The 25,041-nt window shown below is 36.4% G+C and overlaps 1 protein-coding gene across 7 annotated transcripts in view; it reads left to right on the top strand.

The window, feature by feature from the left end:
* Positions 1–25,041, top strand: part of LOC148657083 (partitioning defective 3 homolog) — a 429,232-nt gene that overhangs the window by 234,566 nt on the left and 169,625 nt on the right. For 4 of the 7 annotated variants that reach the window (XM_088642914.1, XM_088642910.1, XM_088642911.1 and 1 more), the window contains 4 exons: positions 984–1,037; positions 5,594–5,782; positions 6,372–6,542; positions 21,556–21,709. In XM_088642914.1, coding sequence (XP_088499040.1) covers positions 984–1,037; positions 5,594–5,782; positions 6,372–6,542; positions 21,556–21,709 — 568 coding nt within the window. The remainder of the gene's footprint in view (positions 1–983; positions 1,038–5,593; positions 5,783–6,371; positions 6,543–21,555; positions 21,710–25,041) is intronic. The other 3 variants (XM_088642913.1, XM_088642916.1, XM_088642912.1) reach the window with 1 other exon arrangement.

Raw genomic sequence — 25,041 nt, 5'->3', positions numbered from 1 at the left:
ATTGTAAGTGGCAGGTAATTTCTTTTAGACTCCAGCACAAGTCATTTTTGGTATTAAAAATGAAGATTTCATGTTGTTAAAATTAAGCTATAGTATTAAGAAACTGAAATGATATTTAAATATTACAAGACCAAAATAATTATCTGCAGCATGGACACATTCAGTAGCAAAATACAGGACTTCTAGTTGATTATACCTTTTTTGGTAAAAAATATAAAGCTAAGTATAATGTGAAAAGAATTACCTTGTATCCCCACAATTTTAATCTTGCCCTAAGTAATCATTCTATTGTATATTTTTTAAAGTCACTCACTGAACCTTTTCAGTTCATTCTTTTTATAATGTGCACAATTATTCACAGCAGATGTTATCTTTTGTTCAAATGTAGAGTTTTAATCAGTTTTCTAAATACCTCTGACAAAGTCGTGTTTCTCTTTGTGGTGCCAACAGAACCATAACATGTCACTGACTTTCTGGAATGAAAAGCTTTTTATCTGTTAACCACTCCACAGCCAGTAGGGTATTTAGCTAACAGATGGATAAAGCGGTAGGCAAGAGAAGGGCAAAAAGAATAATTTGGCACTCTGGGTATATAGTATAAGCAGGCAAAGCGGGTAATGCCATCTTTAGAGACTGTTTAGAAAATCTGGTATTTACTTGACTGAAAAACTGTGAAGTATCATCACTAATAGTTATAATAATGAAAACCTTGCAGTATTGTATCGTTTACTGCTTGACTTAAATGAAGTAATCACACCCCACAAAACACACATTTTTATAATTTTTATTTTTTAACTGACAAGCGTTCGCTATTATTTTGGCATGTAGCAACAGCTGTCCCTGCAGGTAAGGGAAACACTGAAGAAATGAGTTGTAAAAAGAAATTCTTTACTATTAGGAAACTAATAGTAAATAACGGTCAGAATTGTGACATTTTGTTTTGTTGCGCTGAGGTTTAATTGTTGGTTTGAATGTTCCCCTAGCGGCGATCTGTGAGGGAACCGATGTCGGCTGGGGAGGCCCACTGGCTACTGGAGGTACTGTAATCACAGTTCTGAAGTCTGCTGTGGCTGCAGCTCTTTGGCCATTTTGTGCCAGCTGCCACTGGAGTCGTGGTAGACTGGGTCTTCATTCCCCCTCATGTGCAACTGTAGTGCGCTTCACCACTTCACTGACTGTGCATGGAAACACGTTTAGAATCTAATAAAATAAGGATACAAAGAATGACAATCAGGTGCTGGTCATCCATGAACATAAATCAAATATTTTTTTACCTTAATGTCCTTAATTCATGATCTAAAGTTCATTTTTTAATTTCATTTCCTACCCTTTGGAACTGATCAATCTGATATTGTAATAAGAGCAGGAGCTTGCATTGGGAAGCTTGTTTTGCTGTTAGAAAGATTAGATAATCTTTTCTGTGATGATAAAACCTTGTTTAAAAGCAGACTAGATATGAGCTATTTTATTGGTTTAATGGCACTATAAAAAAAAAAAAACTAGTGTTTCCATAGTGTAATGGTTAGCAGGTTAAAGTTTTATGCACAGGTTTTTTTTGGCATGCATTGAATAGTTAGAACATTTCATCATTGTGGTTATTGCAATTGCCTGCCTATACTCATTAGAATATAATTATTGTTACTGTTGTTGTGTATTTGATTTGAAAACAATTGATTTCATGCTGAGGCTGTGCCCCAGAACATATTTTTTTTTAGACATTACCAAACTTCTTTAACTTACTAAAAGCTCTTGAGATTTTATATTGTGAATATAACCTGCAGGTGTGATTAAACTGTTTCTTTCAGTGCATGAAAGCTAGAGGCTTGTTTTTTGTGCTTGTTGCAAGGAGAATTAAATAATTTCCTTTCTTCTATTTACAATGTCTTTCAGCAAAAAATAATAAATTAATGCACTAATTGACATACGATTTATTCCAACAGCATGCATATTAACTCTAACTTATGTGCTTTGTCACTTTTAATTCTTCACGTTAATCTTTTCAGATGCACACTGGTAAATAAAGAGTGGGCTGTAAGCCTTTCCGTAAATAAGCAGAAATACAATTAGTCTAAAAAGTACAAATTATACAAAAACACAAACTTTAAAAAGTATTATTTCTGTCTTTGTACATAATGTGTTTCATAACCCTACAGCAAAAGACAGGGTAAATAGGTTTGTAGAGATTTAGTACGTTTATACCTGTCACCTGGCTTGAGTTTGCAGATTATTTGTTACTATTATTTTAATAAATGAACATACCATTGAAAAGTGCTATAGAAGCATGACTGTAGAAGAGATGTACAGGCTTAACAGGAAAGATTGCGATTTTTCGCAACTGGACCATGTTTTGCTTAAAGTGACACTGAGCACTGTGCTGAAAACTTCGAGCTAAGGCACTAATAAGCAGTTCTCGAAGTTCTACATTACACTTGCTACCTTTTTTGAATATCTTGCAGCATCTTCAAATACATTTATTGTGTGGTGAATCTGTTCTTTTCTTATTGTGAAATTGAAACAATTTGGAACTGCATATTACTGACTGAGGTAGTTAAGCTTTTCCTTGACGTTTTGCATTACATTATGTTAATTTCTACAGTTTTCCAGTACTTTTCATGGCAGTTATACCACTGTGTGCTTCAATTTTACGATGACTAGATTAAAATAAATTTACCTTGACCACGAAAATCTGAAATCCATTGCTTTATAGAGTTTGTAGAATTTCCCAGTGAAGCTGGTGTGGTGTGTTTGTTAGCTCATACCTCAAAAGTTTAATTGCACTTGAAATTATGAATCTGCATTCCTCAGAATTACTTAATATTCACAGTTTGTCATCATTTATTGGAAAGAAACAGCATAAAGAAATTCATGTACAATATTTATCATTCATGGGCTTTTTAGCAATTACATCCTTGACTGGTTTCTTTTAGGCTTTTAAATTCATTTTAAATGAACTTAGTGTCGCTGAATCCTGGCTTGTGTGGAATACTTTAAAATGGTGCTAATTGTTTCAGGCATGATGTCCAGAATAATTCAGGGAGGCATTTTTTTCCCCTCCATGTCTTCAAAGGCAAGCATATGAAACAATGGCGCACCATTCCGAGTTGTCATTGTGTTTCCCCTGTAGTTCCATAAGGATTTTCTTTGTCCTATGAAATTATTAAATTGATCCTTACTCTAGCATAAAGGGTAATCTAGTAATGTTTGAAAAACATAATAGTTACATTTTAATAACTAAGGCCTTTTTCTGCCTTTTTTGTCAGCCCACATGAAAAAGGATCAAATCCTCAAAAACATTGGTTTTAATGTAAGAATATCTGAGGGTTTTTTCACTGCTTTGAATCAACCGGTTGGAAAATCAATAATTATAGGAAGATTTACCTTTTAAAGTGTTTTTTAATAGGATGCAAACAATTAGAAATTGGGAACAAACATGTAATTCAGCTTTCCATTAGTTTTGTTTACAGTGCATTAAAGATAACAGCTACATATCTTAATATCTTGAAGCATAGCTTCTGAAATACAACTGTATTTCCTATACTGAATCTATGAAGTATTTTTCATGTCATACATTCAATAAATCTGAATGTATGACATACTTGGACAAAAAGGCAGACTGTCATGTTAGCCTTCAGCAACTAATGACTGAACATTCTTTAAAACCTCTTTTCAACTGCTTACTGGGACTTCTGCCATGCAACCTGTCTCGCTTGATTTCTGCATAAGTTATGAACTTTATTTTTGTAATGGCTTTTAGTGACCACACCAACTTCTCTGTAAACAGTTGTAAGGATCAAATTTTAATTTGTGCAGTAAATGTATAAGAAAAACATTTGAGTTATAAGGAGGCTTACTTGGAACAATAATTTCGCCTTTTAATGTTTCCCTATTACAATCTGGGTTTCTGTTGTAGAAGTGGGCAGAGAACCAGCTTTTCAAAGGCTCTCTAGTTCTTGAAGTATACAGATGTTTGTATTGGTGTGAATACGATCACATTAATCAAAGCACCAGTTCAGCACTTAACACAAACTTGAATAATGCCTATAAAGACAGTGTAGTATCAGTGTAAGACTCAATCTACCTATTTCCTCACACTAGTAGGGAAAGAGAAAGTCATTCTCGGAATGCAGATCAATCATGAGAGGTAAAGTAGGTAATATATTTGCCCAAATTCGTCTTGCCCTCCTAAACAGCACATTTCCAGTTTTAAGATATTCTTAGAAGTTCAGTCATCATATCTTGGAGCATTGAACACGCAACATTTGTACAACCTAAGAAAAAGGTCAAAGAAAACACACAGCAGTTACATTTTTGTTTAAATATCTAATTTCATGGTATAGATACTTGGACAAAAAGGCAGACTGTCATACCTTCATTTCTAAACCTTTGAAGATTGTTTTAGGATTTCGTGCATAGGGGTATACTTTTGAAGACCTGCCTAGTTCAATGGTTCATTACATTTAAATTGGTCTTTAAATACCAGTACTGAAAATTATTTTCCGTTTACAACATTTAAAGCAAAACATATGGGTATGGTTTTCAATTAGTGTTTTAGTGTTCTTCTGTGTTGGAATTGACTTTCATCACATTTCATAGTGTGACTGAAAGCTATTGCACGCTGCATGTGCACATATTGTACAGCACATTTTCTTTGGGACCTTTGGAAACACCTGTTCTAAATGAACTTCTATGGTCTTTATTTTTGTAGGATTTTGTTTGAATTTGTGATTGAGTAATGTTTTTTTCCATAGTCAAATACCTTTTGACTGCACATCTTATAAAAAATATCTTAAGTTTAAGAAAAGTGTTTTTTTTTGTTTTTTTGCAGCATACAACATTCATTAGCAATAATTATTGACTGACATAGCGCGACTATCCCTGGAATATATAAAGCAAGACTGTCACAAAGTTACAAAAATGGATTATCTGCTGTAAAAGATTTTTTTTATTTAAGATGAGCTGCTCTGTCCATCATACCCTTACAAAACTGCTGTGCTCACAGCCACCACTGCTAACTTTTCTGATGGTGCTGACGCTTTCCCCCTATACAAATCATTCATCATTTCTACAAACAAGTAAAGATCAACTTTAAATGACAGGGGTCAGCTAGCAATGGATTTTATTGCAAATCTCTTTACCGTTCCGTTCCTATAAACATATTCAACAAAGAATAAACCTGAGTTTTGACATGTTTGACTGATTAAACCTTCTCCACTTAGTAGTTTGTGATTTTAGTTGCAGATGCATGCTGTCTGGCACATATTTGACAGTACGCAGTGTCTGAGCAACAAAAAATTGTTTTTAACCTTTATCTCTTATAATTATTTCTACACCAAAACATTTGAACAGAAACCTATTGAAAGTGTCTGATTTCCAAGCTACATTATACTTTGGATTAAAAAGCTCTATTATATAAATGTCAAAACCTAACATTGCTGGATGATTCTTAAATTGCTGCCAAGCGTTGTCTGAGGTTTATGATAAGAAAGCTTGTAACAATAAAAGCAGTATCGTAATGGTCCATAGAAGACTGCAGAATAAAGATGACAAGGGAATGTGATCTGACAGGTCCTTTGTCTCCTTCACTTTCCCATAGAAAGCAGAAGAGGAGGACCTTGTTCTAACACCTGATGGAACCAGAGAATTTCTGACTTTTGAGATCCCATTGAATGACTCTGGCTCGGCGGGCCTGGGTGTCAGTGTTAAAGGCAACAGGTCAAAGGAGAACCATGCAGACTTGGGCATCTTTGTCAAATCAATTATTAACGGAGGAGCAGCATACAAGGCAAGTCCCCGTAATGTTCTGTTGACATTTTTTCCATGTCATTTTGACATCTGTTAATTTGCCTCTGTCAGCATTGTGAGTGAAAGTGATACATTTTTTTAAAAGGTTTACAAACTTTCTTCAAGGCTGTTCTGTGTGTAGCACCACACGTAAAATGTCTCTTTTTAGGTCAAATAGATGAAATGTAAGAAAATGAACAAGGTATGATTATATTGCACATGATCTTCTGTTTCAGCTTCCTTTCACATAGTGCAGTTCAGTAATCCTCTGCCACGGTTTCTTCTGTAGTGGCTTGGAGAGAGAATGCTCTAGGCCAGTGGGTCTTAACCTTTCCTGCAGCCTGTACCTGTTTGGTCCTCAGCATGCGGTCTCGCGCCCCTTATCAAAAATCGTTGAAGTAATTTGTGCTTTCAGTGGTTCACCTTATTAAAAAATCTAGCATGTTGCACATCCCAAGGTTAAGAACCACTGCAGTAATCATCCCTTTGACTTTCAGCACCACTGTCTCCTCACAATTTAATGGGCATTTCATAGATTTAATTCAAATTGTAGGTACATGTCGTTCTAAGTTCTAGTTTTGTTTTCACAGGATGGAAGGCTCAGAGTAAACGACCAACTCATAGCAGTTAACGGAGAGTCGTTGTTGGGAAAGACCAACCAAGATGCCATGGAAACATTGCGAAAGTCGATGTCTGTAGAGGGAAACAAGCGAGGGATGATACAGCTGATAGTTGCAAGAAGAGTTTCCAAACGAAATGAGGTAATAAGAGATTATTGAATATATTAATCACTAATTAGAAACATAATCATGGGTTGTGTAATTGGTTAGCTTCACTTTGGAAGCATGATGTAATTGTTTTTCTGTAGGGATTCTCTTTGTAGCTTGTTCAGAGCTCTGGCTATAGAGAGGCAAGGATTTGTCTGCTGGGAATGGGAGTGAATCTTTAACCCACCAAGCTTTGCTGAATATTAATTGTATCTTCTTGCTTTGATGCTCTTTGACATGCCTTTCTTCTTAAGGCGCAACTATAAAACCTGTCAAAAGAGGATTTTTAAGAGGTTTTAACTGTACTGCAATGTTAAACTTCTTGTCATGTCTCTATGAAGATTCATTCTGATGTTTTAACAGGTGGCACTTTTAAAATTGATCAAGATCATAAAGGTTGCAGGAAGTTCGTAAAAATCAATGCAAAGTTATAGATAGGAAAATCTGGCAATTGCTCAAAGACAGGGAAATTTGACTTTAAAAGTGAGTTAAACCAGGTGGTTCTTATCAGGAGATTGCAGAGGTGAGAAGGTTGACACTAATTCTTCTCCTGTACTGTCTTCGTAAATGTGTTCTGATAAAGGTTTGCTGTAAGAAATACTGGTTCTAGCCCAATTTTTTGCTGATTGATATGCTTTTATTTTTTGCATTTCTATAAATTCATAAGATCCCCTACTGAACAATTCTACCACTTCTGCTCTTCACTTTGACTATGAATTTGAAGAAATTCAAATTAATTCCTAATTCTAGGGCAGTGAGACATAAATGATCAACAGAAAGAGTTTATTTGCCCAGATGTAATGTATAACTGAATATTTAAGTAAAACAAACATTTTGATCCATTTTTGTTTACATTGTTGCACATTTACTGATGCAAACTGATAATACTCTGGGCACATTTACGTTACTTAAGTATGTTTTCACTTGTGAGCAGGTGGCTTTGATTATTTAACTATTATCTTTCCTTCTAAAAACAAAATAATGAGGGTACAAAACAAATTGACTAATAAGCAGCATAATTAACCATTCAATATTATTTTAATGAATGCAAGGTCAGCGGAAGATATGTCTTCATTTGAATCGTCAATGGCTTTTGCCCTGGAATGCAGATGATCACCATAGTGGCCTAGATCTGCCGTTCCATCTTATCAATCTGTGTAATTGTTTTCACACTGCAGTGGTGGTGGTGCAAGAAATTTCATGTAACACATCTGTTTTAGCAGAATGACTAGTTCACCATCTGCTTAAAATAATCTGCTTGCTCCTAGGATAAGGATATAACACTGAAACCTGAGTGACACATTTGTCTTCTGAGGGCCAGAGAAAATCCCAGGTGGTGGCAGAGAAAGCTAGTGCTGGACAAGACAATGCAAAATCATAGTGCTAGGACTACAATGGCACAACTTCAAAAAGCAAGGGCTGTCTCAACAATCCTAATAAAAAGGGATGACCTGGCCTCGTGAACATTCACTCGCAGACTACTGCTGTACAGGAAAAGTGACGAAACACTCCACAAAATGCAGTCAAGATTGTCAGTTCTTTGGGATACTATACCAGTTTCTTTTTAACACTGTCATTTTTCATACTGAAAACTTATCATAAGCCAAGAATTTGAAAGTTTCCTTGAGACATACAATTAAGCAATAAGGCACGAGAGGCCGTGCTATATTGTGGATATAGTCACAGTTCAAAGGTGTTGTTAGGCCCGACGTGAACTGTGACTATACTCACGATATAGCAAAGACCTCAAGTGCCTTATTGCTTTTATAAAACGGTCCCCAAATATGCAATTGCTGTATAGAAAGAATTTTAATTAAAAAATGTATTTAACATGAAAATTAAGCTGTTTACGTTCCTCCGCCTGAAAATATAATCTCTCGTTGCTGCGCAACCCAGAAACACGGCCATAAGTAACATTTAACTAGCAGAGAGGGGACATTAGCTAGCCAATATGATAAAGGAATAAATGGCTTATTTTTTGTTTATTTCTTTAGCACATTTATTTGAACTTTTCCATTCATCGTACAAGCATTGAAAAACTGTCCAATCCCTAGTTCGTCAGGCATTTTCTTATTTGCTGCGGGAGTGTTCCCACTGGTGCTGGTCTTAGTGCCTGCCAGGATATCACTCCAGTGCTTTGTCATTAAAATTGGGTTTCCAATAACGCCGTAGCGAGCTCTCGTTTTTATGTCCACTATAACAGACATAATCTCCCTTGCTTTTAACCGAGCGTTTGATCATTTTATAAGAATTAAAATGATTTAAACTATCCAACCTTATCATTCAACGAGAGCACAAAAAACAGTGCAGCAAAGACAGCAGAAGAAGACACATGTATCAACTACCTGAGAATCCAAGCCTTTTTATCTAAACTAAGAAGTCATCTTTAGAAGCCTATGCGATGTATTTGATTGACCATTATTTATCAGTTACCGCATTGATATTTCTTTATCACACAGTAAAAAGTCAAAATTCCTTCCGGGATGTGCGTATATCAGAGAATATAGCACGGCTTTGAAAACGTATCAGCCAATCGGATTTCAGGACCGGAACTATCCGTTTGATAAAATATGATAATTCCATAGGTAAGATAAACAGGATTAAACAAATGGGGGGTATCATCTTGACCTGCTTACAGGTGTGCTCCCTGCAGTCAGGTTCTCTGATTTCTCAGTCAGTTGCTGGTTAAGCTAACTGATGCTCAGACTGCTAACAGGTGCCATATTGCAGCTTGCACATGGAAAATGAAGCATATATGCATGCAGTGTCTTAAGCTGTTGTGTCCTGGGCATTTTGCCAGCTTTCATACTTAGTGAAAAAATAAGCCACATTTAATTGACAAAAGTGAGAAAACTGCTATGTTGCTGTTTGTAAAACCCTCATGTATTTCAATCTGGCCATAAGAGAAATATTTTTATTACAAATGTTTAAGGGCATTTTTGTTTTTGGCAAAAAAATTGTACAATCTTTCTACCATTTAAAGTGCTTAAGCTTTTATTGTTTTCTAGGGTCAAAAATGAATATAATGATTTAATTCATGTATGAAGTGGTTATAACGTTCAGTGTTGTTTTAAAGTTGACTGTACACCTTTATTTCATGAGACGCAACTAGACAATTTGCCATAAATACTCCAGAGTCAGAGGTCTCTTGCTGAAATGGTTTGGTACCCTCTGCACTCCTCTTTAGGTAACATTGATTGAAACAGTTTGTGAAACATTTGTGTTTTCTTATTTGTTCTCAACAATGTATACTGTGCACATCAATTGTGGAAAGTGGTTATATAGCATACAGATCATGAAATGATTGCGCCTGATTAATTGCAGTTGAGCAATGTTTGAAACAACAGCTAAATGGCAGCTTTTCCATGCACTACCAGCTGAAGAAGGGCTTGGGACAGACTTAAAAAACATTACTAATATATCAATATTTTATTTATTTGAACTTCTAACCTTATTGTAGTTTAGTGTGTAGTGCCGAGGAAGACTAGAAGTCATGTTGTGACATTTGTAAGCACTTGTTGTAGTGATGGTTAATATATCAAAATATTCCTAAGGCGGTGTTGATTTATATAGCTACAGGTCTTTCACTTGGTCTGTGACAAGCTTTGAGATGAAGATGGCTGAAGTAGTTCAAGTACGGTAGGTAGCTATGTCACCATGCGTAGGCTACAAAGGAACAAATGAAAGTTTATTCCATGCTGAAGAAAAGAAGAAAGAGAACACAACGTTTGGGCCGTGGAGCCTTCTTCAGGTGTCACCTGAAGAAGGCTCCACAGCCTAAACGTTGTGTTCTCTTTCTTCTTTTTTTCAGCATGGAATAAACCTATTACTTGTTCCTTTGCAGCCTACGCATGCTGACGCAGCTACCCACCTAAAGTATAAAAGATCTGTTAAAAGATTATTTAAATAATAGTTTATAAGAAAACAATGTAAAGAGGATATTTACAGTATTTTTTCAAGTTGCCAAAACCATATTACATTTTTTTGTCTCTTACAAGACTCATACTGTAAATAGACAAAGTCATTTTCTGTGACGCATATCATCATTATCAAGCCTTGTGGTGAGGTTAGTTCCTAACCTTGGTTTCATTCCTGTGAGAATCAGATTGAAATCTACTCCAGGACATTGAAAGCAAAGGTCAGACATTATCTGTCCATCACATGGTTCTTGGAGAAAATGAGTTGTGATGGTGATTGAAGAAAGAGATGTAGTCACTCCCTGAAGGGAGAGGGTTTGCCCAAAGACGCAATTGATGATGTTTCGTTCCCTACAGATATGGTGAAATTGAACTTCCTTGTTTACTATATGTGACTTGTTTGTCAACTTACAAATATGTATGGTGGCTTATGTACGTGGTATGAGATCAAAAAGCAGACCCAATAACCGAAAAAAATAAGGCTTTCTGTGATACTTTCCTGGGTAGAATCCTTTTGATGCAGTCTGCTTGTCCATGTTACAGACTAAATGCGGCAATGAACTGCTAGAAAGCATTTTGGCTTCAGAGTATCACAATATAGAGCGTACTATATACAGCAGAAATAGACTATACAGCACAGATCTGTGTTAGAAATATGCACAATACTCTGTTCTATCTGACCGTGACATCTGTTCTTGTTTGCCTGCCCCATTCAGAGCTGCTAAAGGTCCTTGGAACGTCTCTTGGCCTGTGACTCACTCTACAGCCTTGGGCATGTCAGAGACCCGTGTTCAAGAATAGACTGGAAACTTGTCTTTTCTCCAAGGTTTTGTTCCCCTCCTGAGCTCGTTTGAAAGGGCACCTTGGGATTTCACACACGGGGTTAGCAGAAAGGATGCTTATGACAGCCTTTGCGCATTTGTGTTGCGAAAGTTCTACAAATTCTTCCGACCATTTCCTTTTCACTTTAATTTTTCCATAATTCGTTCTTTGTTCCGTAATGCCAGTGTTTCCAAATCGATTAAGCTGGAGGCTGTTTTCTGTAAGCATTTAATATGGGAACAGAGGCAAATGTCCCTGTAAAGCTGATTCCAGGTTATTTGCAGAAACCATGAATCAAACCAGCTGACTGTCTGAAATTGTGCTTTTGTAGTGAAATCCGTGTTTGTAATATGTTAAAATTTATGCAGAATAAGTTCATCATGTCAACCGAGGTTAGTAACATGTTTCACCTTTGTGCTTTTTCTATTGAAGAATGTGATTTAAAATGAAATAAAGGACTTACTGTATTTCTACATCACCCATTGCATTTGTAAAAGTCTTGAATGATATTAGAGATAAATATATAGCTTGCAATAAACAGCCCTTTTTGTACCATCCATGTATTTTCAAAAGTACCACACAAACTAAACTTTATTTAATGTAATTATTATTACTTTGATAATAAGTTTGTTTTTTGCAAACACATGCCTGAGCCCACAGAACCTGTAACTATTGCATGCAGGCAAATAAAATTTCTCAGTTGTAATTAATAAAAGTGTAAAATGCTCAATAGTGGTTGGTTTCTTACATGAAAGTTCAAAATTATGGCTGTTCAAATACATTTTTAACTATTCTTGAGTATCATGTTCTCCTAGAGCTTTATATTATGGTGAGCCCTTTGCATGTATTGCATTTTCTAAACGATACAATCTCACAAGCAAGAATATTTATGTACTCTCGGCATTCCACATAGTTAATCAATAACAGCATTGAAAACTCTGTTTCTTGAAACTGGACATTGAATGCTATTCCTTGTGGAGATCCAGACAGATACATGTTCTTAATGAGTTATTCAGTTGAATTTATGCAGAGCAATCAGATGAATATATATGTCTGCATTCTTACTATTTCTATTTAAACTCTTTAAGGCAGCTTGTACATCATGCTTAAATCTAATTTATTTGAATTTATGTGATTACAGTCCCTTGATGCTATACAGAGTTTGTCAGGCTGTTTGTTGTTCCTAACTTACTTGTGACCTTGAGTCGTCTTATAACATTTCGTAAATTGTAAAACTGCTATTACTGAGCGTATTATGTGTCCAGCATTTTGTCTATAGCCAACACATAAGAGGGTTTAATTTCAGTTTTTTCTTGCAGTGGTTTAGCTGCTGGAGTCTGATCTTTAGTCAGTGCAGACAATGGTTTCTACTCTTAAGCTGACTTGCCAGATCAGTACTTCATGATCCTTGCAGGTAAATCCCACTGTAAGTCACTGTCATGCTAAAGTAATGTTTCCAGATATTAACAGTAGTATGTCATTGCATTAAAAGCATTTTAATAATTCATCTGTGACTTGCCTTACATGTTTAATTTGAGGCTATTGATACAACTGAATTGTTAAATCTCTTTTACACTCTACAATCACTGTTTTACAGATGCTAAATGACTTTATTTTTAATGTGACAAGATTTTCATTGCTGAGTTCTTTGAGACAGTGGATGGGATCTGCACTTTCTTTTCTACTCTGTGATTTGATTTTGCTATATAAAAGCATGCTGTTAGTGGGCTGTAAAGTAGTGTGTTTTATTACAATGGTACAGAACTATCTGAGTGCAGCTGGAGTTGAATGCACATGAGTAATACTGGGTGGCTGCTTCTGCTCTGTGTGTTTGCAGTGGTGTCAGTGAGAGTGGTACCACTTCTCCATTTGAGCACTATCTCATTCTTCCTGCTGGTGATTCAAAAGTAAAGTAATTTAGCAATAATTTTGACCTTCTTTGCTTTCTCAGAAAGGTAAATGATTACTGCTTGCGACAAGCTCCAATCATCCGTATCCACATCAAGGTTGCTCACAGAAATATAGTTCATAAGGGCAAAAATAAACAATAATTTGTAAAATTGTAACACTGGCTATTTTAAAAGAGCTGCACATTGCGGTTGTACCTGAACTGTGACTGCTGTCCCTGATTTGTTAAACACAGAAGCATGGAAACAGTCACATACACCAATCTCAAGCCATTTTCAAATTTTTAACATCATTATAGTCTTCAGTATATAGTCTCTGTATTATAATATCCAGAGAAGATGAAAAGGTTTTCCACCTAAATTCCCATGATCTAAAATTCATTACATATTTGTTGCAAATTTCACAATCACAAATGTGATAATATTTAATAATATTTAATCAATGTGATAATCAAATAACAAACCACAATAAGCAAAACTGTGTTCGTGGGGTGAAGAGTTCCAAATATTTTGTTAGACATATTGGCATTTCTTTTTGAAAAGTATTTTTGTATGGTAAATTTCATATATACTTATTTGTCAAAGAAAAGCTATGTTTGTGAAATCCAGGTAAAAAGCAAGAGTCAAATATGACAAATGTAATTGACCATCTTATGTTTAACACCTCACACAGACAAAATCTGGCACAGACAAAATGATGGTCACGTATTTAACTAGATTCCTCCAGGGGATGATTTCTTTGAGCAATCTTGCCCCTCTGGCCATGGGCTGGGCCTGATTATTATGTACAATTTACTTTTTTGTGTGAATCTGCTTAGTGTACCTCTTCATTGTTTATTGGGTGTCTCGTTTAAAATACCTCTGTTCTCCAGTCTACGTTCATTGTAACAGTTTACAGACCCCCCCCCCCCAAGCTTAAGGATTCTTTTTTAAACGAGTTTGCTGATTTACTATCTCTGCTTTGTTTTGGATTTAATAAGATTCTTATTCTGCGTGATTTAAATATCTACATTGATTCACAGCCTACTAATTTAGCTCAGGCTTTTCTAGCTTTGTAGAATTCTTTGGTCTCTCAAAGCTTGTTCTCAATCCAGCTCACAAAAAGGTCATATCTTGGACTTATTCATTGTAAATGATTCTCTTGTTTCACACTTAATTTGAACTAAGTCTGTCTGATCACTTGGCTGTTCTCTTTGAACTAGAATTCCCTGTCTCACACTCTTCAACTTTAAGTTTCAAGCTTTCAAAACTGGTGATCAGCTGACAGGAATAGGTCTTCTGATTCTGCTCACTCTTCGTTTTACTATCTCTGATACTCTGGATGACGAGGTGCAAATGTTTGATAGCTCTCTTTTACCTTCTCTTGATACATTATCTCCTGTTAAAACTTAATCCATCTTCTATTTTCACTGTCCAAACCAGTTGCATTCAATGCAGGTAGTCTCCTGCGAACTAGAACATAGGTGGCATCTTTCTGACTTGAATGTACAGTACATCTACAGCCTTGAAGGCAGAACTTGATTGAATGCAAAGAAGGAATGAAGTCTGCTAAATCTAGCAGAGAATAACCAAAACAATCCTAGATACCCGTTCTCCACCATCAATTCATTTCTGAAGACCAACTGCCACACTACATCACTTGTCTCCTTTAAAAGTGGATGGTACTTTAAAGGCATTGTATAAAATAGTTTATTAGACACACCGTAGATACATCCAAATACATTTTAAAGATTCGTGAAACAAAACAGTGGCCCCTCTGTCCTGCATGACTCTTGCTCTGTTTCCTTGAACGCATATTATATAGTGACAAAAGCAAATGTGATGCATATTTAGGCTCTATGGAGGAGAAGAAGTATTTATACACTTTATCTTTATTTAATTTCCTAGTAATCATTTAGACACAAAGAGCATTGTGGGTAACGACACTACTTTCTGTTTCTAGAAAAGCATATACTGTATACGGTGTCTGACATGACGGGCTTGCCCTGTCACTGTCAGGTGATCACAGTGGCGATCTCTCGTGTGTGGTGCCATATCCTTCATGTGGGGCCGGTGATGGGGGCTTGCACGCCTGCCATGCCCATCGGAGTAGAAACTGCAGCTGCCGGGAGGCAGTGGAGAGAGCGCTGGTGTCATGGGTGCCAGCGGCTGTTTCCAGCAGAGATTTTAAAGCGGTTGTATTTTTTTTGGTTTCCGCCAGCCCTCCTCCTTTCATGCTTCCTTGCCCATGTGCTTGTTCTGTTGTTTTTATGAGGCTGTTTGCCCTTCACATCAGAGCTAGCCTTTTGTAAATTAAATATTGTGAGCAAGATCGATTTGCTGAACTGACGGGGGGGGGAATCAATGGCATTTTTTGTAAAATGATGAGGCAGTCCTTTGGTTTGCTAATTAGTTGTCAGCTTTGTTTTTATTATAAAAACATGGAAATTCTAGTCCATTACTCTCACCTCACCTAATTTAATATTACTTCGCTAAAAGGTGCAGTAAAGTGTAGAGATGACCTATATTAAATACTTCAACAGTGTCTTGGATCTGAATGAAAAAAAAATCTAAACTGGCATTTGAGAAGTGCTCTGTGATGTTGTGGGAATGATCAAGAGTAGATCTGAGTACTATTCATTAATTGCAAACACATTTGGGCAATGTTTTGCATTCACTTCCTTTCTTTCTGCGAGTCAGTAAAAACATTTCCTAAGAAGCTGTTCTTCCTGAATTCCCAAAATTGTGGTGGTAGCTGTAACTAGCTTCAATCAAAGATCAATAATATATAACAAGGAAAAAATATATCATTAGCCTTGATCAGATGTTGGGAGACAGATAAAAGCAAACAGCATGATTGCCATGGTGCCTGTTTCAAAGGTGGCTACAGAAGAGAGTGCTGATCAATTGCGCCTTGAGAGAGTTATCAATCAGACTGTCTAGTAAATTTGTTTTTATGAGTATTGACCCAAGAGCAGTTGAAACAACACAGGCCCATCCTCTTGAACTTTAGTTATTTGTGCCAAAAGAGCATTTGAAGTGACCTTTTCTTTATAGCTTTAATGACTTTTTCCATAAGAAATTCATATCAAGTGATGGTACACTGGATAATGCTGACAGGGAAGGTGAACTGAATTCTGACAATTTATGAGAGTTACATATTGTATAAGAAAACTTTCAGTGGATACTGTATTTGTATTTTTCTGTCCCAAGGTAGCAAGCCTGACTGGTGGCTTGTAAAGTCAATTTGGAAAATACAACTTATATTTTATAACATTTTTAGCTAAATGCTTATATTGTTTTATAATAGCATCAGTTAAATGTGTTTAGAGTTTGACTTAAGCTTCTTTTAACAAACATTAAAGGTGCTCTGTATTCATTGACACTAAAACATCATCACTATACAAGAAATCATTAGTGTCTTTTATAGATGTGCAAAAACAGGATTGATACTAACTAGATACCAGTCCACAAAATTCAAAGGCAGCTGCGGAGCTACAAGACAACTGATTTTTTTTTTAAGGCTATCCAGTGCATCAACCAGAAAAGACATTTCCTGAGCGTGTACAGTAGCTGAGACAATGCCAGTTTGAGCGTTGTCTATGTCATTGTGCGATAGTGACCATAGTTCTCCAAGCAGCCGTGCACTGCTGGGACTAACTGTGGGGTGAGGTTCCTTGGTTTAATGTGCAGCAGTAGCTCCAGGGACCTGCTGAGCGCTTGCATGCCTGACATCAGTGACTGATGCAGCACTCCTGCAGTTTGTAGTAACTCTCCTGTAAGGCACGCAGGAGCTCACAATGTGTCAAATGATGAATGACTCTGACAGGTGAGTGTGTTGGAGGAGCACGTACACAGGTCTTGCCTCCCTGTGTTCTACCAGGGCTGCACCAACACACTGCATGTGTATGTGGGGATGTGGGTGTAAAAAGAAGGTAATCTGCAATTTTATTATTTTTCTCACATTTTTTATTTGAAACATTATTTCTTGAATGTTTAACTGTAAATATATCATCAGGTAAGAAATGATGATAAGTCTTTAATCCCTCTCTTTTTGACTGCTTTCTTCTGGGATTACACAGAAATGTTGCATAAAAATGCAATGCCTTTCCCAACCCCACCTAAATAAATATGCATGCATAAGTATTTAGTTTGGGCATTTTTTGCTTTGATGTTTTAATTTGGAGTTGTTTGTTTGAGTAGTGTAAACTAGATCAAAGTTCCTGCTAACAGCAGGTTTGACTTATGTCAGTGTCATCATGTATAAAGTGTTTGTTTAAAGTTATTCATTCTTTTTTATTCCATCACCGTTATTTATATCCTGGAAAAAAGGCTCGCTTAGCAAAATGTAAACTGTTCAATATGGAAACTGCTGGTACGTATCTAAAAGCTCATAATCCATCAGGTACATGTTGATTTGCTTGGCAGAGTGGTTTCATTTTTTCACCACCTGTCTGTTTATTATTGTTTGATGTTACTGGGGAAACAATGACAGGTCATCGGTTGCAGTTCATATGGCATGCTTTTTGGACAACATTAGGACAGGGTAACAGATAAACACTATTTTCTGGATAATGCTGAAAGGACCTGGCATCTTAGGAATTGTAATAAAGGCATGAAGAGCATGTTGCAGGATTCAAGCTGTGATTTGGAAAATGAAAAAGATGAGTAACTCACAGTATGAACTGTTCACTTGTTCCTACAGAAACATTACAAATGAAGGAAGGCCGTTCAGTCTAGCTTGTTTGGATGCTAGTGGCCAACAGAGCTGAGAATTACATCTAGCCATTACTGGCTAGTTTGCTGTAAACATCAATAACCCATTGTGAAACCTATTCTCTTTTTCTTAAAAAAAGAAAGTCCTTTAGAAAGTCCATTGGGTTGGCTTTGAAAGCGTCTTACTGGATGTTGAAAGTGCAAGCCTGTGATTGATTCACATCCCTAGCATAAGTTGTTTTCTACAGTATGTTTAAGACTAAAGATATTAAGAACTTAGTCTGTTGGAGGTAGGACATTTAATGTACCTGGTCTTTCTCTTTTCTGGAGTGATTTCACAGTGGTATCTTGGTGACCAACATTGTGCACAGCATTCTGTGATCTTACAAGTGCACTGTGTAATTTATAATATAACTTGATATACCCTTTACTCTTTTAACTGCATACCCTACCATTCTTTGTTACTGCTTCCCCACATTCTCTTGAAGTGATATTTTTTATAAGCAGCTTCTTCTTGCTCTGCTTCCCATTCTTTATTGATAGTTTGTTTTTGCTGCCTGTGTGTAGCACTGCACAACTCCATTACATGTCATTTGCCAGGTGTTTACCTTGTCCTGGGTGTTTAATAGAATATGGCTTGGTGTCATCAGATCCAACACACAAGTAACAGTCATCTATGGGGAAAAACAATTTTAGAAAATACAGATCCCTGTTGGGTGACATACGTTTTCTAAAGGTGAAATTAGGCTTTATTTCAAGCTCATCCAATTCCAGATAGGATTTTATAATCCTGCAGAAAAACTTTTTATTTACCACATCGCTCTACCATTCTCATGCTACTTGACCAGTGCCTTACAAAACTAGAATCTTTATCTTTTACTTACTTTATTTTTGGTATTCACTTTAATCCTCATTTACATAGTGAAAGTGGACCATGACCTTCCTTTATGTTAGTTGTTACTAATCTACAGTTTTTTTTTCCAAGACAAAGAATTGAAAAATATTGTACAAAGTAAATGTTACTGTCTAAATCTTTTGCATTGTGTGGTTATTATTCAGCTGACATTCGGTGAGGCTCCCATTATAATTGTGTTGGCCCTTCAGTACACTAAACCTTTCCGATGATGTATCAGACAGAGCAAGATAAGTCCCGCATTTGGAACTTCATTAAACAGCTCATTTATATGAAAAAGATGAGACCCTCCAACTGAAATAATACCAGTCAGGTGACCTCTGCAAACATCAGTCTTATCTGCACGGTATATTTTGTAGTGGGAGGGGTGGAGTCTTTTTTTTTATTATTTTTCATGAATTCCTTTCCTTCTTTACTGCTGCTGGCTGCAATCCAAGACTTAAATGTCATGAAACATTAGTCTGTTGCTTTGACTTCAAAGCCAGTTTCATGAACAGTTTAGCTGGGAGGGATCTATGAGACACAACCAATAAGAGATTTTGACTTTTTTCCAGCTGCAATGGAATCATAAATTCTCAGTGTTTTTGCTGGGATGGAGTGCAGTTGTGTGGGAATCTCTGTGATGAGAATTCCTCAAGCTCTTGCCTATTTGCTTGCACCCTATACATTTGCTGGTTTCTGTTGGTGATTGGTCATGCGTGTTTATGAGTCTTTCATATATATTGGTCCTTATCTCTTGGAGAAAAAGATTCACGAATCAGTGGTGCTCTGGAAGTGAAAATTCAACATGTTAATATACGGTATGTGGTTTAGGAACCAGCATTCCAGAATGTAATTAAAATTTAAAGGGTAAGGGGACACTATACTCCAGAAATGGTGTAATGGTATTCGAGTGATCAAGATTAAACAAATGTCATAGTGTCATTCATTTACTTAAACTTTTTTGAAACAAACATGCATTTAGATTAACGAACTAAAGCAAAATATAATTTTGAGAACAATTAATTTTAAATAATTGTAATTAATTGTTAATGTGAAGTGCTTGTAACAAAAAAAACTGTGGCACAATCTCTAAGTGCCCTGCATCTGCAATAATCAACTATACAATATTGTGACCAAGAGTAAATTTTGCAGAACCATTTACTGGAGTGTACTGCAAGAGATAAAATAATTTATTACTATTGAAAATCAAAGCTTTCACATATTACAGAGCTGTTTTTGTTCAGAGTTTGCCTTATTAACAGGTGAAGAATTGTCTTCTTTTGATACAGTTAATGGTATCATTATGCACAGTAGGTAGCATTGGTGCCTTGCATCGCTGGGTACCTGGATTCAGTTCTGGATCTAGGGTGTTATCTACATGGAGTTTGTATGTTCTCCCCTTCTCCCCGTGTTTGTGTGGATTTCCTCTGGGTGCTCCGGTTTCCTTCCATGACAACCCCCTCCCACCTTAAAATGTAAACTACTTTATATGCAACTACTTTTTATATATCAGGATTTATATATTCAATATTTTTATTTAATTTTATGTAATACTTTAGCAGGGGTGAAATACTGGTGGTAATGGTAGGTTACATGCCTTCTGGGAAAACTGGCCTTGGTGTGAGTGGGTACGTCTTTCTTGCCTTGCGATACAAAGGTGTACCCTGTTTTTCTCCCAGGACCAAAACAGGCTCTGGCCCCTGAATTGGATGAAGCAATTAGAAAAAATCTATGGCTGGGTATTGCTAATGTATTGTTACTGGTACAGGTTCGTAAAGCTCAGTCAGACCAAATGTAGCTTAGTGAAATGAAAACTGGAAATTCATTATAACCGATCGCAGATCATTAGTTAAATGCTTCCTGTGGTTTCTTTATTGGGGACTGGAGTGTTTGTATTAAGTATAGCCATTCTGGGGAACAGCAGTGTGGAGCTGTGGTCAGGGCAGTTAACTCCTAACTGGGAACTCCTATCTGTAGAACTTTGCTTTTCTCCAAGGGTCTTCCTGTTTAGTGCTCTCCAGCCTGACATCGTGAGTGAGAATTTGTTCACAGTTAGGTTGTCTGGTTCAAGAACTTTTAAAAAGCCCCCACAAAGCACATTTGTATTATGTGGATAAAATCTGGACATAGGTTGTAGCCTTTCAGAATCACAACTAACACATGCCAGACCCTCCTTTCTGTTTTGTGTATTGTAAAGGAAGAGCTTGCATCTATTGAAAGACAAGGCAGACCTGATTTACTATCTATTATGCTGTTTTACTGAAGTAGAAACATAAAATCAGAAGCATGTCATTGTAGTAAAGTGTCACATGAAAGCTGAGCAATGGCTGAGTAGTCAGCACCCAGGCACCCACTTTCAGATCCTGTCCTTATTGTATTATCAAGAGCAGAGTTGGCTTGACAGGCTTGTCAGCTTCAGAAACCAAATTCTCCAGTGTTGGCTCATTGGCACAACAGCTTATAGCACCAGAGGGGATATAAGTATGTTTCCAGACTCTCAAAGAGCAAAAAATCGGGGAGCCATTGTTTCTTATTTAGAGTAGAAATGTACTGATGTGTGGCATGACTTAATGGAGGGGTGATGCTAAATTTGGAAAAGAAAGGTGATTGTTATGCAGAGCTGTCACCACATATTATCTTGTGCTCCATCTAAAGCTCTCTGGTTCATTTGGCACCCAGTTGGGTGCAGGCCTGGGGTTGCAGCAGCTGGGCCCGCCCTGTGTTGAGTTCATGTGAAAGTGTCTCTGAATGTCCTGTCTCTTTTCTTCCAGCTGGAGACACCTGGGAGCCCTCCTGGTCCTGATTTGCCCCTCAACACTTCGCTAGATGACCGGGAACGCAGAATCTCTCACTCCCTCTACGGAGGAATCGAGGGGCTGGATGACAACTTGGCACCAAGGGTGCCAATGATGGGTAGGATGATGGGTAAGATGTCCCACTCCCTTCCCTGACTGCAGGCCACATGAGAAGATTACTAAAGTAAACAATTCATTTAAAAGTCAAAGCCAATGGAAACAATAGTCATTTCTAACCAGACCTTGAACCCTAGCTTAACACTTTTTTCCCATAAAGAAATGAATTGAAGTGAGCATGTACAGTATGCGTGGTTTCTTGGGATAAGCTTAGAATTCAAAGACATCTCTTAAATAATTACACCTCTAGATCAACAGGGTCTCTTGCCTTACTTTTAATTTATTTTATCCTGGTTTGATGACACAAGCTCTGCAAACCAAGGGTTAGGTTTGCTTCTGTAATGCTGTCAAAGTGAAACTGGAAGTTCTTTTCCAATCTGATATAAATAATGGCAGAAACAAAAGGAAAAACTGGGGGGGAATAAACTTAATAAAGTACAGTTTAATTGTTATTTGAAAAAGACATTAAAATGTTTTTTTTCATAAATGTGTTTTGTGTAGAACTTGTGCACAGTATACTCTTAAAGTTCAGGTGGGTAGCTGCGTCAGCATGCGTAGGCTGCAAAGGAACAAGTAATAGGTTTATTCCATGCTGAAAAAAAAGAAGAGAGAAAACACAACGTTTCGGCCAAAACGTTGTGTTTTCTCTCTTCTTTTTTTCAGCATGGAATAAACCTATTACTTATACTCTTAAAGTGTGTTATAGTCTTATCATGTTATAATTCATTTCATTGAGACAGTGAAACCTGAACCTTTGCAGGAGTTGTTTAGAAAAAGACGTTCCTGTTTGTAACTACAGTAAGTAATTTACATGCTATGTATCTGCAGAAACAGCCCCTTTGGACTCTGAAGTATAAGGCTCAGAATAATTTCTTGCATTTGTAAAACGCAAATCGTATTACTAGGATTGCTTTGAAGAATTCTGAAACTGCCTTATGATGCCCTGTGATCTCTTATCAAAGATAAGGACAAAAACTGTATTATAGTACACATTATCATATGTGAATCGATCTTTTTATCTTTCTGTTTAATGTGGAATACCTTGGATGCAGATTATGCAACATCAAAGGTTAAAAAATAAATGAATAAATAAGGATGAAATTCTATCAGTAAGGAAAATGGGATTTTAATGAGGAATGATTAGAACTTGTTTCTATCATTGGTTTAAACTCAAGCAGGCTGCTTTTTTGCTATCTAGTTTTCTAACAGATATTTTATCATCTGTTTTCTCTGATATTAACTGAAAAAGACAAATGCTGAAAATGTTTAGTTTTTTTCTATGAATTTCTGATTGTCGATTTGGAAGGTCTGAATTTAAATTGACCTCTGTGAGCAGAATAGATCTGACAAATCAAATTACATGATATTGCAGCCATGGAGTTATGAAGATAAATGAATAATTGGGATTAAATATCAAGGTAAAGGTAGATTTATGTAAAATTACACTTTTGTGTGTGACCTGTAGTAATTTTATTTGCTCTTGCTTATAACTCTGAGAAATGTCCTAATATTTTTTTACACAACTGTACAAGGAATGAGGTACATTAACTTTGTGCTCAGCAGCTTTAAAGCAGCTCAGTGGATTTCACAAGTAGCTGTTGCAGATCTAAATAATCAAGGCCATCACTTCTTACATTAATGTTTAAAAAAAGCACTACAAAGATTCCCCATCTCTAGTTGACATGTATAGTTCTCTTTATGCCTTCTAAAACACAGAATAAATGGTACGCAATAGATATATCTTTTATTTAAATTTATTGCACACTTAATCTGAAACTGATGGCATGACTAACAGAACATGTGCAGGGATCTGTTCTAGAACCACTGATCTACTTAATTGATATTAATGATCCAGATTCTGGTACAGTTATTACAGCAGATTATACAAAATTGGGATGATAAGCAAATGCTGGAGAAGCAGCAAATTAAATTAAAAAACCCATTTAGATTAAAATCAACACTGGCAAACTCAAAGGAAACACTGGAAACACTGATCTACATATGAAATAATATGGTGTTTCTGTTGATGTCATTTACCTGATCTAGACAATGTAGGGAAGCAAAAAGACAAAAGAATGTTAGGATGTGTAAATCAAGAGATGTTAAAATTGTTTCATGTATAAGTAAAGCCTCATTTAGAATAGTGTGTACATTTTCAATCACTCAGTTATAGAAAAGACATTGCTTCACTGAAATCAGTCAGGTCAAAAGAGCTACTGGATACATTCTGGGTCTAAAGGGAATGTCCTAAACTGACAGACTGAAGAAACTGAAACTTTTAACTCTTAAGAACAGAGAAGATTACAAGTAAAGAAACAAGTATTCAAAATCCTCAATGGTACTGATAAAGTCAACCTTGCAAATATTTGTCAAAATGCACAATATAACAAACCAGAGGACACATGTGGAAACTACATTGATGTGCATTTATAACAAAGAACACAAGGCACTTCTTTTCCAGATGGGTTGCAGATTATCAGAATTAGTTATCAACTTTATCAACTTTGATTAGTTTATCAACTTTTTCTGTTTTAGAAGTAATTCAACACAGCTATAATTAATAATATTGACAAGACTATACTGAAGTGACTGAACTTTGTCCCAGAGTTGTATTGTACAGTATGTGTAGTAACTGAATTGTCTTTTGAGTTCTAACTGTCACCATTCACTCAGACTGATTAGTTAGGGATTTTGTAGAATTTAATTGCTTGTGAAAATCACAGACTACTGTGTCACTGAAATATCCAAAGTCATTTGAGGAAAAAAGCCATTAATATGGCCAGATAGTGCAATCGCATTGATTCAGCAAGCACGCGCACATCTGTATTGATTGTCCAAAGTGTTAGAAGGCTAGCATTTGGAACGCTTTCTGTCAGTAAGTGCTGGGAGTTGAACCTATAGATATACTAGAAAAGATCAGAAGCTGTTCAGTATCGTAGCGTATTATAGCTTTTTTGCATTTACAACTAACTTAACTCAAAAGTTTCAGATTCGAGCTAACAGGCTTAAAGCCAGTTCATTCATGAAGAGATGAACATTGTGTACCTTGGTCTTCTTGTGTTGTGTTTTGTAGCACTCACTTTTTTTTTTTTGCTTTGAAGCAAATGTATCGTTACACAGTATCTAGTTATGAAATGAATTATCTGGGCTCCACACTTCGTTGGTGGTTCAGTTTGCTGTAGTAGTAAAACAAATCCTCACATGCCACACAAACATTTGAGTTCTTCAGTAATGCTGTAAGTCTCTTCATTCTGAGGCCTTATGTCACAGAGGGGCTTTTGTGTATTTTGAGGTATTTGAAGGTCAATCTACTGTCCTTTCAGTTTCTTATTTGTAAGCCTCAGA

This window comes from Lepisosteus platostomus, chromosome 8 (assembly GCF_059453375.1).
Source record: "Lepisosteus platostomus isolate fLepPlt1 chromosome 8, fLepPlt1.hap1, whole genome shotgun sequence".
In the NCBI taxonomy this organism is placed as follows: domain Eukaryota; kingdom Metazoa; phylum Chordata; class Actinopteri; order Semionotiformes; family Lepisosteidae; genus Lepisosteus; species Lepisosteus platostomus.
The sequence above is the reverse complement of the archived record's forward strand: the minus strand, read 5'-3'. Positions and strand labels throughout refer to the sequence as shown.